At 43.9% G+C, this 14,460-nt stretch overlaps 1 protein-coding gene across 1 annotated transcript in view; it reads left to right on the forward strand.

Moving 5' to 3' along the window:
* The first annotated feature begins 6 nt into the window (after window positions 1-6).
* CACNG4 (calcium channel, voltage-dependent, gamma subunit 4) overlaps window positions 7-14,460 on the forward strand; it is a 43,074-nt gene continuing 28,620 nt past the window's right edge. Inside the window, exon 1 of the mRNA XM_010578601.1 lies at window positions 7-282. Within this exon, the coding sequence (XP_010576903.1) occupies window positions 60-282 (223 nt within the window). The 5' untranslated portion in view covers window positions 7-59. The remainder of the gene's footprint in view (window positions 283-14,460) is intronic.

Raw genomic sequence — 14,460 nt, forward strand, 5'->3', positions numbered from 1 at the left:
CGGCTGCCGGGCGGTGTCGTGCGGCCCCCCGCTCCCGTTGCGGGGGACTATGAAGCACCATGGTGTGGTGTGACCGTGGCGTCCAAATGCTTCTGACTACGGTAGGGGCATTCGCCGCCTTCAGCCTCATGGCCATCGCCATCGGGACCGACTACTGGCTGTACTCCAGCGCTCACATCTGCAACGGGACCAACATCACGGCGGACGAAACGCAGGGGCCGCCGAAGAAGGCGAGGGGAGATCTCACCCATTCGGGGCTTTGGAGGATTTGCTGCCTCGAAGGTACCGGGAAGGGGGGACGCCGGGAAGCGGAGGGGGAAGCAACTTCCCCCGGGGGGGGGGACGGGCACACCCCGGCTGCGCTCCCGGAGCCACCGGGTAGAGCCCCGGAGGAACCGGAGCCGCTGCGTCGGACACGGCCCGAGGAGGAGGATGGCGTTACCGTGGCAACCGGCATCTCCGAGATTGCCATGGGAACGGGGCGGTGGGATGCGGGGAGCTCGGCCCCGGGGGAGTTCTGCCCAAGGGGGTGACCTCGCTCCGTGGACCCCCCCCCCCCCCTCCCCCCTCTTCCCCCCGGGCCTCAAGGTTTTGGGGAGGGTCCTGGTGGGGTTTGGGGTTTTTTGGGTGCATTTGAGCGCTGCAGGGCTTCGGGGCTGGGGATACCCACCCGGGGGGGCTTTGGCCTCAGGGGCTTTGGGGCTCAGCCACAGCTCTGGGGCAGGACGGTGGAAACCCAAGTTATTCCCCGTCTACCCTCAGACAGAGCCACCGGGAACCCGGTTGAAGGTGGTGTCGGTAGCGTTCGAGTGCTTCAGCGTGGACTCGGGGTTGCTTAATACAGCCCAAGGGTCGGGCTGAATAATATTAGGTGATCGAAAGAGACGTGGTTTCGTGGCTGAGATGGGTAGCAGGACAGCCCCGCTCCCCGCAGAGGCCAAACATGTGGTTCCCTCTCTGAAAATGGAGTTGTAGAGAAGGCGCGGCGGGTAACTACCGGGACAAAGAAGCACATGGGTGTTTAGAGGATTTGGCACAGCAGATTGGAAAGCCCAGATGGGAAACAACATCTGTCAGCCGAGCGCGCCGAGCTCCGACCGTGGGAAACCAGCACGTCCCCAGGAAAGGGCCACACGCCGCGGGCAGGCGCTGGCAGCGGGGGCCGCGGTGGCTCTGAGCCCTCTCACCTGCTGGGTCCGTTCCCTCCAGCAGGAACAGCTAAGAGAGCCTCCGTGATGCTGGATGGAAGGGAGAGCGGAGAGGGAAGCCGTTGACTTTTGCTGAGCGGCTTTGTGGCTCTTAGGGGGGGTGGGGGTACGCTGGAGTCTTTTCTTCCCACGGTAATGCACTTGGCATATCGGCTGCAGTGCACCTAATTCCATCAGCACAACTTAGCACACGCAAACTTTACAAACCTGGTTTCCTGGTTTATTCTAACTGACAGACAGCTCAGCCCAGACGAGCCCAGCTCTAGTTCAGAGCCCAGCAGCTGTATTCGGAGGTTTTTTTCCTCCCCAGAAAAGGCTGTAGCGTGGTAGAAGCACCTCATCCTCACATCTGTTCTCACGTTCTCCTTTTGCTAACAATTTGAGGCTACAGTGTAACATCATTTTTCTCTTAAAATACCAGATTTGCTACCCAGTAGTAGTATGCATACATAGAATAGCTGTAGGACAAGAAAATGTTTTTAGACAATAAAGAGAGAAAGAATTACCGAAATGTGAAGGTTTACAGGTAATGATAATGCTTGGCTTTATGACTCCTAAAGGAAATCTAACTCTCGGTATGGGCTTTTATGACACCTGGCAAATGAGGGCTTGCATCTGAGAGCTCCTGAGTTTGCTTGAGAGAGGCTGAGCATCTCCCACTTGAACCGAATCTTGTGATCTTCACCGAGCTTGTTCTACTGTCTTCGGTCCCTGTTTTCTGTGGAAAATAAGTTTGTTTGCATCTTGCGGGAGTTGCTGAGCTTGATCTGCTAGACTGGGCCTGTCGTCTCCGGGAGAAATCCCTGAGTTTCCCAAAGTCATGATTTCAGTATGGTCTTCCAGGAATCTCATTCATAGAAATGAAGTGCAGCTTTGATTGAAACTGGTGGAATTTTTGCCTTGATTTCAACTGGGCTTAAGTCAGAACTTATTAAAAAAAAGAAAGTCGTCAGTGAAGTCATGAGAAATGGGCAGCATCGCAAACAGTGCCCGGTAATGCTGGCTGATCTCCGGTCTCATTGCATCACTGGGGCAGCGCCTTCCTGAGCACATTTTATTTGCGAGGCTATCTGTGGGAAAATTGCACCCAGCACTTGCGTGCAAGTGAACCTTGAGTCCTCATCAGTTTAGGAGACAAAAAAGCATTTCATGGGACCCATCTATCCAACGGCAATTGAGCTGTTCTGCTCAAAATTCAAATGCTCGTAATCAAATTACAAAGTTAGAAATTTTAAAGTTGTCAAATATGTGCTAAGAATGGACAATTTGAGAAAGCTGTCATCTGTTCACAGATATGAGGAACAGAGACTACATTCTCTCCTACATTTTCAGTATGTTCTGTCTTTGTAAGATAAAATCTATAGATACATTAAAATATTCATGTTTTAAACCATATCATGGGACTTTGATTTCGACATGGAAAGGTTCCTTTGTTTCATAAAATAATAAAACCGTTTCTAGAAGCTGATTTAAAGCAACACCCCCTTGATTGTTTCAGAGCATCACTCCTTCGGAGTGGATGGGTCTTTTAGTAAAATCAACATAACAGTTGCAACTCTGAGGAGACACACAGCAAGAAAATAATTTCAGTTCTAGATTTTTGTATGTGATTAAATAGTCTGGCTTCAAACCTATTTTTAAAACTCTTTTGGTGTTTTGGAGTAATACCTACAAAAACCTACTTAATTTTATTTTAATGGTCTTAAGGACCATTTCACTCTTACCTCAAAAAGACAAATCTAAGACACAAATGTGCAAAAGCTGAAAATACCTTAAACGGCCTCTCAAATTGCTTTTGACATGAATAAAGCATTTCACGGAGTAAATTTCAGGTCAATTGAAATTTTCCATTAAAATGTTTCTCAACTAGATCCATAAAGCACCCTGTATGCTGTTTTGAACAATCACCTGTTCAGTGTCCCCAATTCCAAGATTTCAAACAAAATTGTTGAAACAGAATGGAAAAGGATAACCTCCTAATCAAATTATTAGGTGTTCCTCAATGTTTTCCTGTTTTTCTTCTTTAAGACAACATTTTACAACAAATTAGCTTTGTAATGATAACGGGAGCCATACAGTTTAGGGATCCAGCATATTATCTTTGTTTGGAGCTGCAGTTGTCTTGGGGATGAAATCATGTTTCAGTACTAGGAGTCGATACTACTATGGAGCTTAGTCACTCAAGAAGTAGCATTAATGATACATCAGTCAAACTCCTGCCTGTATTAATCCCAATTTTGTTCTTTTACCGTATTTGTCAAAGGTGGAGGTAGGAGGCTCATTGAGTGGATTTTAAATAATAGCTGTATTTCTGCGTGGATTTTTAAAACTTATATCCAAGGTAATTGCCTTGGGTAGGAAACTGTTTAAAATAATTCTTGGTATGAATGTGCGTGTAGCAGAAGTGGATGCGATTCGGCTGAGCCTCTGCAGTAAAATGGCCCAGGGGCTCCCTGGCAAAGCTGGTTTTTGGTTTTCTGGGGCCACGGCACCCACGATAACTGCAGTTTTGTCAGCTAAAGGTAAACTGTCACTGGAGTCAGAAGTTTCTGATGAAGCCCCTGTGCAGCCATCCACACCTGAGATCTGCACCCCAACCCACAAATTAATAATAAGAGCGAACCAGCCCCATGCCAAGTGGCTGCTCTTATGTCCCGTATCCACACTCGAGCTCTGGTAGTTGTCACAAGCTTTGGGTGTCTATCAAGATGGTGCAGAGCAGAGTCTTGCAAACACAGCAAATGCTGTGTGTCTTATGAATAATCATTTCGTGGTCAAGCCAACCTGAGACAGAGAGATTAAACCACCATCATTTTCCAGCAGCCCCCATTCCTGTGGTAAATGTGCAGCACAACTATGTAAACCTTGCACAGTTTTATTCTCAGGGAGGATCTGCTGTTAAAATATTTGCCTAGGAAGAAAAAAAAAAAAAGGATTTTGAAAACACCACTTTATCCACTGAAACTGCTTATCTTGGTGAACAATCGTGCTGAAGTTAATAGGACAGCTCACAATAGAGAGCTCTGCAGGCTCTGTGACATCAAGATGTGAAATCAAGTAATGTACTTGTAATTTAAATTTATTCAAGAGTATTTTATTAAACACTTCAGCATATGAATCTCTTAGAACCCATTGTGTCTACTGCTTTTAGTATTCCCTGTTTGCCATTTACTTTTCAAGTGGTGCAATTGGTTATTTAGTTCACGTGGAACCACGCGTCCTTCTTGACTGGGTGGTTGGAACATTTATAACTGGGAGGAAGGATCGAGTAAATCATTTATGACTTGAAAACTTGCACAAACGCACATTTGCACAATTATTTGCGAGTCTTCTGGCCTGGATGAATGCACACAAACATGGGAGCTGCAGCACGCGCATGCGCTGCTTCCATGGATACTCTTGAAAACAAAATAAAAATGCTTATACAAATGTTTGAGGCAAGCAAATAAAGGAAGGCTGCTATCCATCAATACTGCAAATTCACAGCTCATCCAAAAAGAATGAATATTCTTTAGTATTCTCAAAGCAAAGCTGTGAAGTCCTAGCACCACCACTGTTTGTAATAAACTAAATACAATGCAGACTTTCTATTTGAAAGCCGTTACCGAAGTTTTATTTGTCAAAGAGCAAACGTTGTATCACTTTAACATCAGACATGACCTGCCTTGGAGGTTATATCCACAGGCGTGTTAAGAGGTGGCTGGTCTTCTCAGTCTTTACAGCCATGTGAGCCTATATTCCCACTGTGAAAGAAAGTAGCTGCAAATGGAGAATACACAAATGGGTGTTTCTGCCCTGAAAAGCTTATTCAGTGTATGCTGTAGCCTGCTTCTAGGACAATTCATACATAGTTTGTACATGCATTATAGGTCCCGAAGAGTGAACTTTCATCCATGAATATTTCAAAACAAATGTAAACACGTTAGAGAAAGACTTTGCTGAGATTCACCCCATGTTTTCATCCTTTCTTTCCATACATCCTACTCATACCATCTCCGTTTCCTTGGTAAAACACGTGCTGTTGAAAAAGTGTCTGTGCTGCACTTATTACTTTTAAAAGCAGTTCTTAGAGCTCCAACATCATTTTTGCAACGGTGTTTGAAGCAGTGCAGTTTTGCCAGCAATTGATGGAGTGATTTTTGACAGCCTTTTAATGTTAATTTTTTTCAAGAGCATTCCATTTGCTAGAGAGAGTTTCTGAATTTGGAACAATCTTTAGGGATGCAGAGTTTAATCTCTTTGAAATATTGTCCATAGTATAACATATTTTAAAGTACTGAGAAATTTTGTGCTGGAGGAACTGTCACCAAAAGATGGGTTAAGGCATTATCTATTCTCTTCCCAAATAAAAAAAAGCACAGATCTCCTAAATGCACCTCTTTGAACATTTGTAACAGAGGGTCTCAAATGACCGTATTGATGTAACAAAACATCCATTCTTCCTGAGACGCTCTATGAAACCGGGATCTGAAGCTAATTGACTGAATGTATGTCGCTTTAATGAATTAATTTGCTTTCTTGAACTCAATCTACTATATAGCCAGTAGGGAGCTATCAGGCTACAGGAAGGTTTTGGTTTTTTCTCCATGGCTCTCAGCATGTCAGATATCCCAATGCAAAACTTAGAACCCAAAGACTTTCTGTGCATTAGCGATACTCCCTGAAGGCTGTAAACCAATGAAAGCACATTTGTAGTCCAGCTGTAAAGCTTCTTCATCTGTGCAAGATGTAGTGTGGATAATATTAATCTTACTAGGTTTCAGAAATGTTATGTGAAGAGTCAAGGAGGCATTGGGCTATACAAATAGGATACCTGTGGCTGTGTTGCGCTATAGTTACTTTTCTATTCTGTTTGTAATTATACTGCACATTGTAGGTGGTTGACAGATGGCATTTGTGGTAGTATCCGTCAGAGCCATAGTAAGCCATTTGGGGGTTCGTGGGGAGACCTTTGCAATGTAATGTAATGTAGTCTTTGGGCTTCTTCCAGCAGCCGGTACCTTTAACTGATGTGCAACCTTCCAGGCCGGGTTGGATGGGGCTTTGAGCGACCTGGTGTAGTGGAAGGTGTCCCTGCCCATGGCAGGGGGGGTGGAACGAGATGATCTTTAAGGTCCCTTCCAACCCAAACCATTCTACGATTCTCTGATTCTGCCATGGGCTTTTATTACTCTTTTACCTGTTGGCAGGAACTTGTAGCTGTTGCACCTCATCAGGGCTTGCCCTGCCTTCTGGCCCCTCTACTAATTGTCACCAGTGTAAACTGGTAAAACAGGCAAATATGACAATGTAGTTTTTTGTTCCTGTACAATTTCAAGACAGTAATTATTTCTCTGGTCGATCCTGTCCCATTCGCTGGGTCACTCTGTGTTACTTCTGCCCAGGTCGTGCTGTCCAACCTGTAGCTTTGGTCAGAGTCTTGCCAGGTGCAAAACACATGAACCTTCTTAAAAAGCTGGGGAAAAGGGGGACTATATCTGATATCTCCATTTTGTAGCCTTGTGTATCTTTACAGAAACAGAGAAAAAAAAATATTGGGAGGGGAGGCTAGTGCTTTCATCTCATTTTTAATTCTTTTGAGGAGGTAGGAGTACGTAGGTACTGAGTGCAATTTGAAGTCTGTTATTAATACCTCTCAGCACCCAGATATTTACTTGGTGTCTGTGTGGTTTGCGTGTCAGAGCTGAGCAGTGATTTCTGTATCCCCAGACTGGAAATGGAGAGGGAGGAGGAGGATGGACAGGCTTGTGGGTCTGGGCTTCGCTAGGTTTCATGCCTGATTTGCGGCCAGTTACTTTATCCTTCTGCCCCTGACTAGGAGGGATAACTGTGCTCCTTTCCCACCCACTTTCCTCTCATACTAACAATAAAAGGGAAAAGAAGATGTGGAGAAACTGGGACACGGCGATAGGGCTGCCCAGCTCAGAGAAAGTGCATGAACACTACTTTAACTGGGTTTGAAGCATTTTGCTTGCAACTTATGTTTTATACATGCAGTATTTTGTGTTTAAGCATGTCTTCCTTGAGGGACAGGATTACGTCTGATTCTCCACCTACGTAAATTTAACTGCTTTCTAGGAAGGCGGTGGAATTATGCCAATATGAAGCCAATATAAGAGAAGGGATCATAGATCTGTCCCTTCAATTGGACCTTTTCCTGCTGGTCCTTCTTTTCTGAGCCAAGACTCATCTTGGGAAATAAATCTTACGATGGAACTGAAAAACTGGTCCTGCTTCCAAACATTACTTTGTGCTTATCTTCATTTTAGATTTCTGTTTACTGGTATTTATTATGTCGCAGACTTATGGTTCAGCATCCAAATTCTTACCAACAGATGGCAAGGCAGGATGCACAGGAGTAGTAAAATAAACAGGATAAATGCACAACTGCCCATATGTCTGAGAGGCTGATACACATTTATGACTTCAGAACAAAAGGATGTTTTCAGTAGACAGCTCCAGTGCTGTGCAGGGCTTCTCGCTATTTTCTGCCTTATCCTAAAGTCTCTCACTTCTTCAGCATATTTTGATCAGTTAAATTACAATATATTTCATTCTCTCTCTTCTATTCCCAGACAGTTGTTTCCTTTGGTTATTTGTCTCCACTCCCAAACTACATCGGTTCATTTTGCCTTCAAAATTTTACAGTGGGAAGTAGCTCTTTCCTGGGCTTTGGCTCGTGTTTTTTCTTTCAGAGTGGTTGTTTTGGCTATTTTGAGGGGCACACAGAGATGCTGGGGACCACAGCAACATTTGAGACGGTGACTTTCGCTATATAGGGATTTATTATAATATTAATGGTAAGTGGCCTCTTTAATATCTCAAAATAGCAAGCCTCAGGGCGAGCTGCCTGCAGGATGGATAGCCCAGCCTAGACAGACTTTAGCTAGATTTCCCTTCAAATCTGGGGGCATTTTTGCCGGTTGTTGCATGTGTGTGTCAAATGCAGTGAAAGCATTGAAGCAGTTCTTGATTTAGCCTGGCAGATAGTCCAGCCCCTCTTTCTCCTCCTTCTTGTGGCATTCTGTTGTCTTAACATCTTTGTTCTCTTTCTCTTTTTGCCTTTCCTTGCTGAAATGTTATAACTTTCCTTCTGCTAAAAAGGTACCTTCTAAATTAGCTTTTCAATGATGGTGCGGGAGTCTTTCTTTAGGAAACTGGTAGATACAGCCCCAGGTAGAAATTTAGGATTTTTGATTTCTCTTCTTAACTCTCGAGCATCCCTGTGCCATCCTGCCAATGAAAAATGTATCATCATGTACTTGTCAAAAGGTATGAGGTTTGGGTTCTCTTTTCTCTACCTGTTTTACTTTGTTTCCCATGTGTTTATCCAGGCTCCTGCTTACTTTAAAAACAGCACTCCAAGTTCTTCTTCAATAGAACCGAGTCTTTTTTTTTTTTGTCAAATGTTGTATGTGAAGGAAAGCCAGATTGTAAACATGCGGTCATGATATTGAGAGACAGATGAAGGAAGAGCGCATTATGGAATTACAGTATTTCCTGTGCAGATTGCCAGGCCCTGACGATACAAATTAACCTCTTTTATTGTTCTTTTTCAAGCATTCCACCTTTTAATTGCTGTTTTGGAATTGTGCCACTTAGTTATGCCCTTTGAATCCTTCCCACTTAGCCAGTCCTGTTAGCTTGATAATGCCAAATATTTCAAAGATATTCAGAAGCAACAAGCATCCCCTGTTCGAGTGGGAGAGGTACCCAGTTCAGTGAGGAATTACCACCCTTGTTTAGCTGCCAGGTTTTTTTTCAGATTTAGTTAATAACCATTTTTAAGTCACTGCCAATTCTCTACTGGAGGTTTTAGATCAGTTTTCTCCCATTTATTCATTTTAAATAATGCAATTTTGTGTAGAATATGGAAGACTGAATTTTTTCTCCTGTCCAAATATATAGCATTCAATAATGTTAGGATTGTTCTTGTGTCTTACTTGCATCCCAGAGGCACAGTTTATCTATTGTTGCTGCAAGGCATTAAAAAGGAACCATGACATGTTGCAATTATGACTTGAAATAGGATCTTGCCAGAGGTACGTTGCCTAAATATAATCAAATCTAAAATACAACTTATTGCCTATACCTATCTTAGAGCTGTGCATACCTATCTCATGGCTCACTGAGTATCAGTGACAGCTATTAGTGAGACACTGGATAATTTTGTTGTAAGAATTGCCATGCTGTTGGGTTTTTTTTAAAGCTCAGCCCCCAGCATTCAGCTGCCCGCAAGCAAATGAAATAGGAAACTCTTAACGCTGGAAGACCTTGTGACTATTTAGACTGAGTTTTCAAAGGTAGCTATATATATGAAAGTTAGTAATATTCCTTTGTATATGACTCACTAATGGCAATAGTGGGCTTTAATCATCTTTGTTCAGTGGATCTTCTGAACTCAGGTAAACATAAGCAATGGTCCTTTACATACTTTCATACATTTTAATGCAAAATTGGCTAGAGTTGGTTTCTTTGTTTGTTTTTAGCAGGCTGATGAAACAGCAAGTTGCATTATGTCACATCACATTTTTATCCGCATGGATCATGAACAGGGTCGAAGCCTGAACTCTGAACTCTGTTACTTGAGCCAGTGGAGTAAATAGCCCAAAACAGATTGATATTCTCCAGATATGCCTCTGCTGATGGTGGGTAGGTTCTTTGTTGGCAATCGTGAACCACCAAAACTTCAGGAACTTGGTTTCCAGTGCAGATTGCATGGGGGAGAGCCCCAGACTCTTCATCTATTTCCTCCCAAATTTAACATCCCCTGGTCCCGCTCTGCCACCTGACATACACCCGGCTGACAGCGGTTTACTCCGTATAATTCAAGCTCGGCAACAATATTAACAATTTCAATTGGGTTTTATTAGGGGAATTACCGGAAAACATCAGTACCAAGCAGAGCTATCCTAGACATGATAAAATATCAATTAATAAATCAGGGAGCTAAGTAACAGTTTGGAAATAGCTTCTTAAAGCTAGAATTGCTAACCCCAAGCAGTTGGGTGCTTATCTTTATCCTCCTGCCGGCAGGCAACAGAGCATTAGTTATTTGCCATTACAGCAATTTTGGGTTCACCAGCGTGCTCTTTGCAGACAGACCAACCTCTTCCAGACAGACCGGTAGGACGCAGACGGCCCCAGTCCAAAAGCCCCTCTTACATTTATGCATGCACTGAACCCAAGCCAATAAACCTGGCAAGAGGCTGAGTTTCTTGGCTCAGGCTTCGCGCTGCTTGGATCTGCCCACGCTGCGTTTGGATCAGAGCTGGTCCACGTCCCCCCAGCTCTGCCCACTGCGAAAACACATTTTTGTCTGTCGACAAAAGATGCTCCGAGATGATGAGTAGTCTTTTCAAAGACCGTAGCTTACGAACTGTAGCCGTATTTCCAGTGAAGCTTTGCCTTTGAAGCTTACATTGCATTGGGAGTCAGTTTTTTCAATTTCATTTTTTAAGTTACGTAGGTGTTTCCAAAAATATTTATCCAAGACTATGCCACTATCTGCTAATCATGAGATTAAACATCCTGTGGTTCTTCTCAGTAGACTGAAGGTTTGCTTCATAGGTCAGTAAGCGTTTCTCCTTTGCCCTGCATGTTTTGCTGTACTCTTGTCCTTACCTTTACCGGTGGCAAATGCAGATGGTTTTGGAGATGCTTTGGGATCCTTAAAGACGCAAGACCTGAAATACAACACGTAGTATTTAGGAATAATGCTAGGGCTGTATTCACAGTATCACTATATTCATAATCACTAATTATAGCCGTTCAAACAATTCATTTGCAATGTCCCACTATGGTAGTACTTATTAAAATAGAATCCTCTTTATAGTTTGGTAGCAAATTAAGAAAGAAGGAAAATAGCTATCCCATTCCATCTGATGTGTTTGAAAGAGGTTTAGCCTCATAACTTGCTTTCTAGGGATATTCCCCTTGTTTTTACTTGGACTCCTGGTCTGATTTTCAACGACTGACTTTTTGTGTCTCTTGGTAGCTAATTCCAAGTGACCTTTTTCCTCATTTTTTTTTTATTTCTGTTCATAAATGGCAGCGTTCTAGCTGGAGACAGCCTTTGGGCACAGCAGCAAAACCCCATAGAGAAGGAAAAAACAGGCCAGATATTTTCCACCTGAATTCTAAGTCTTACCCAGGGCTTTGGCCAAGCAAAGAGCCAACACGCTCGACTCTGCAGCATCAGAGGAGCGCTCACACGCAGAAGCTGGACGAAGGGCAAGTGGTTCAGGATCAGGGCCAGAGCTGGGCAGCCAGGACCTCGCCATTGGCATCTCCAGGCGTCAGAGCTGGGTGCAGCTACTCCCACAGGTTATCCCTTTTTCTGGCGTGACTGACTGCAAGTGGTTGCAGCTGGCCAGAATATGGGTACACAGTTCCTAATGCTGATTTGATAGCATTAATGTGCACCTGTTTTGGTGGCCAACTGGCACCGTGTTCAGCCTAAAATGTCTGTGTAAGCCCCGTATTAAAAGAGGCATAAGAATTAGCACGTATCAAACATGTCATTAGACACGTGCCTGGTAGACATAATGTAGGATAATGAATATGATCACAAGAATAAATTAATAACTGAAAATATTTCTTATACGTATGCACACTTAAAACAGGATAAGAACTAAGTGACACTTGTGTCACCAGTTTATAATTAAAATGCAGTGCTTGAATGAAAATGTAAGCTTCAATTAGCCAGCACGACCCTGCTTCCGGCTTTACTTCCCACTGAAAAGCAACGATAACAAGCTCACATTTATTATCAGAGTTTTTCCTGGAGCTGTGCACTGAAACATGCTCACATCTGAGCCCTTTCACTGAAGACATTTTTTCGCTTCAGCAGTTTGGCATGCCATACAAAGGCTCTCTGATTTTTAGTGATGTTCACCTCCTCTTACATAAAAATGTTTTCTGTGCATATTATTTGGTTTTAGTTAAAGTCCAGGTGCACGGGTTACTGAAGAACCAAAAGGATGGCTCATCACATAACACAATGGGTAATTATTGCTGAGCTTCACTGTATTGCACAGACAAATCCTTTCTTGGAGCTCAGCATTGTAGCTGTGAGAGAGAGAAAATACCTACGATCTAGCCCAAAGTCCTACAAGGGTAAGAATAGATCCTCTGGTACATGCTTTGCCCATTTAATTTTTAACTATCTCAAGGGACAGAGCTTCACAATTTTGTTTAGAGACACTATTTTGCATTTTAATTTCACCAGTGGGAAGTTAATACATCTATAAATGATGAGGTCTCATGTGTTCCTGTTTTCATCCCAGGAGTCTCGCTAGTTCGGCTTTTCGTAAAATGGTTAACTAATTCTCTGGGTTTGGCCCCCATTTAAGCCAAGATTTATCTTGATTTATGCATGATCCAGACAAAGTTTGGTGCTGCATTGCCTCAGAATTGAGCTTCTGCTTTCTGGAAGACAGGGCAGGGTCCTTGGCTAGGCAGCCGAGCTCCCTTTGTAGGCAGGCAGGAAGAAAATCCACTTCAAGTGCCTTGAAAGAGCCATTCTGGAAATGTGTGTGCTGGGTGGGCACCTGCCTGTGTCAACTTGCAGTGGGGTTAATGCTCCGCTACATCTTGCCTCCTGCCCATCTATGCAATTTGGGTACCTGGCTCGGCGCTCCACGCAAGGGGCAATGCCATCCACTTGAGATCCAGATCCTTGAGGTGCCTCAAGAGCTGCTGACAGCAACGGTGCCTTTCCCAGACACTAATCTTGCCAATGCCAGAAAAAATAGGAACCTTTTAGTCTAGGACTTATTCAGCCTGCAGCGGTCTGTCATGAGGACACGCAGTAGGTGCTCAGCTGGACACTTTTGCACCCTTCAAATTGGTCTATGTGCGGACAAGGCTGCAGGAATGAGAGTCCAAAATAAGGCGGCTAGGGAATGCCCTTCTCAACCAGGGCTTAGGACAGCTGGTGAAAGGGATACAAACCCTAACCAGCCCCAAAATGTCAACATCGAGCAGTTGAGCCTCTGAAAGTGTAATTAAGGAATCTGTCCTCTCTGACGAAGATGGGACCAAATGTCCACATGGATATCTTTTGCAATGCCCCCTCCAATATTTTAAGCAATTTCTACAGGCAGAATTCTTGTAATGTAGGAGTGGATGTCAAGCCAGGATATCTCAACTCAGAATAGATGTATGCTCTTAGCTTTGGGTCAGGCAGTGATGTGTGGTGTGGTTACAGCCCTCAGGGACTCTTCAAGTTGTAAAAACTACAAACCTTCTGGTTTTTCACTGGTGCTATTCACATGGGACAGAGTGACCTCTCCAGAAAGCCTTTCCAACAGCAGCAGCAATCTCTCTCAACAGCGTTTAATAACTACCCATGGAGAAAATTACACTCTATTTAAAAGGCCAGAAAAATCATCTTCAGTTTAACTCTGCTGACTTTGGTAGAATTACACCAAAAATGAGTTTTGTCTGATATCCTTTCCCATACTAATGTTCAGTAGCTGGGCTGAAGAAGCCTTTCGAAGGCAGATTAAACAAGTCCGAATGGTGAAATATTCTTTTAATTTTCCTTCGCACACGTTATTTTAGGTGTAGCTTGGAACGCTGCCCTTGCGAGAGGCATCCCTTTAAATATTTATACAGCATCAGTATGTAGCCACCTTCATACGTTTTTAATGATATGTTCCTTCTTAAATTAACCATTGGGTAACCCTGTTGTATAGCGCTCCATATTTTGCACTGCCTTTACGCTACCCTTGGATTTTTATTTATTTATTTCGCTGTGGAACAATGAAGATGTCAAGGCAAGGCCCAGGGGCACCGTGGAAATCAAATTCTTGGAGCACCACAGCTGTTGCCATGGTGGACACGCACTCAATAGCACACTGTGCTGCTCTGCAAGCCAAGGGGATTAAAACCCCGGCTCCGCTGCTGGGCCGTGTCAGTTCACCGCTGTTACAATGGAAGCTCTTCGTTTCCGTAATTGTAGTTCCCAGGATCAGGGGGAAAAAAAATATTGAAGCAAACCCGAGCAAAGAGGGGAAGGCGCTGCGAAGGGCCAGGAAAGGATATCTCCTTTCTGAGGTTCTCCCTGGGAACCACAGTTGTGTCTGGCAGGTTTCTGGCTTTTCCAGAGGCTTTTCTCTTTCGCCTTCTCATTTTGTGTTAGTTAGTAAGATGCTACAGTACGCTGAGGTGAATAGGACAAAGCCTGACGCTGTCGACTGAGTCAAAGTTCTTTACTATTTCCTCAGCCCTGATTCGGGCTGGTGAG

This window comes from Haliaeetus leucocephalus, unplaced genomic scaffold (genome assembly GCF_000737465.1).
Source record: "Haliaeetus leucocephalus isolate CR32 unplaced genomic scaffold, Haliaeetus_leucocephalus-4.0 Scaffold646, whole genome shotgun sequence".
In the NCBI taxonomy this organism is placed as follows: domain Eukaryota; kingdom Metazoa; phylum Chordata; class Aves; order Accipitriformes; family Accipitridae; genus Haliaeetus; species Haliaeetus leucocephalus.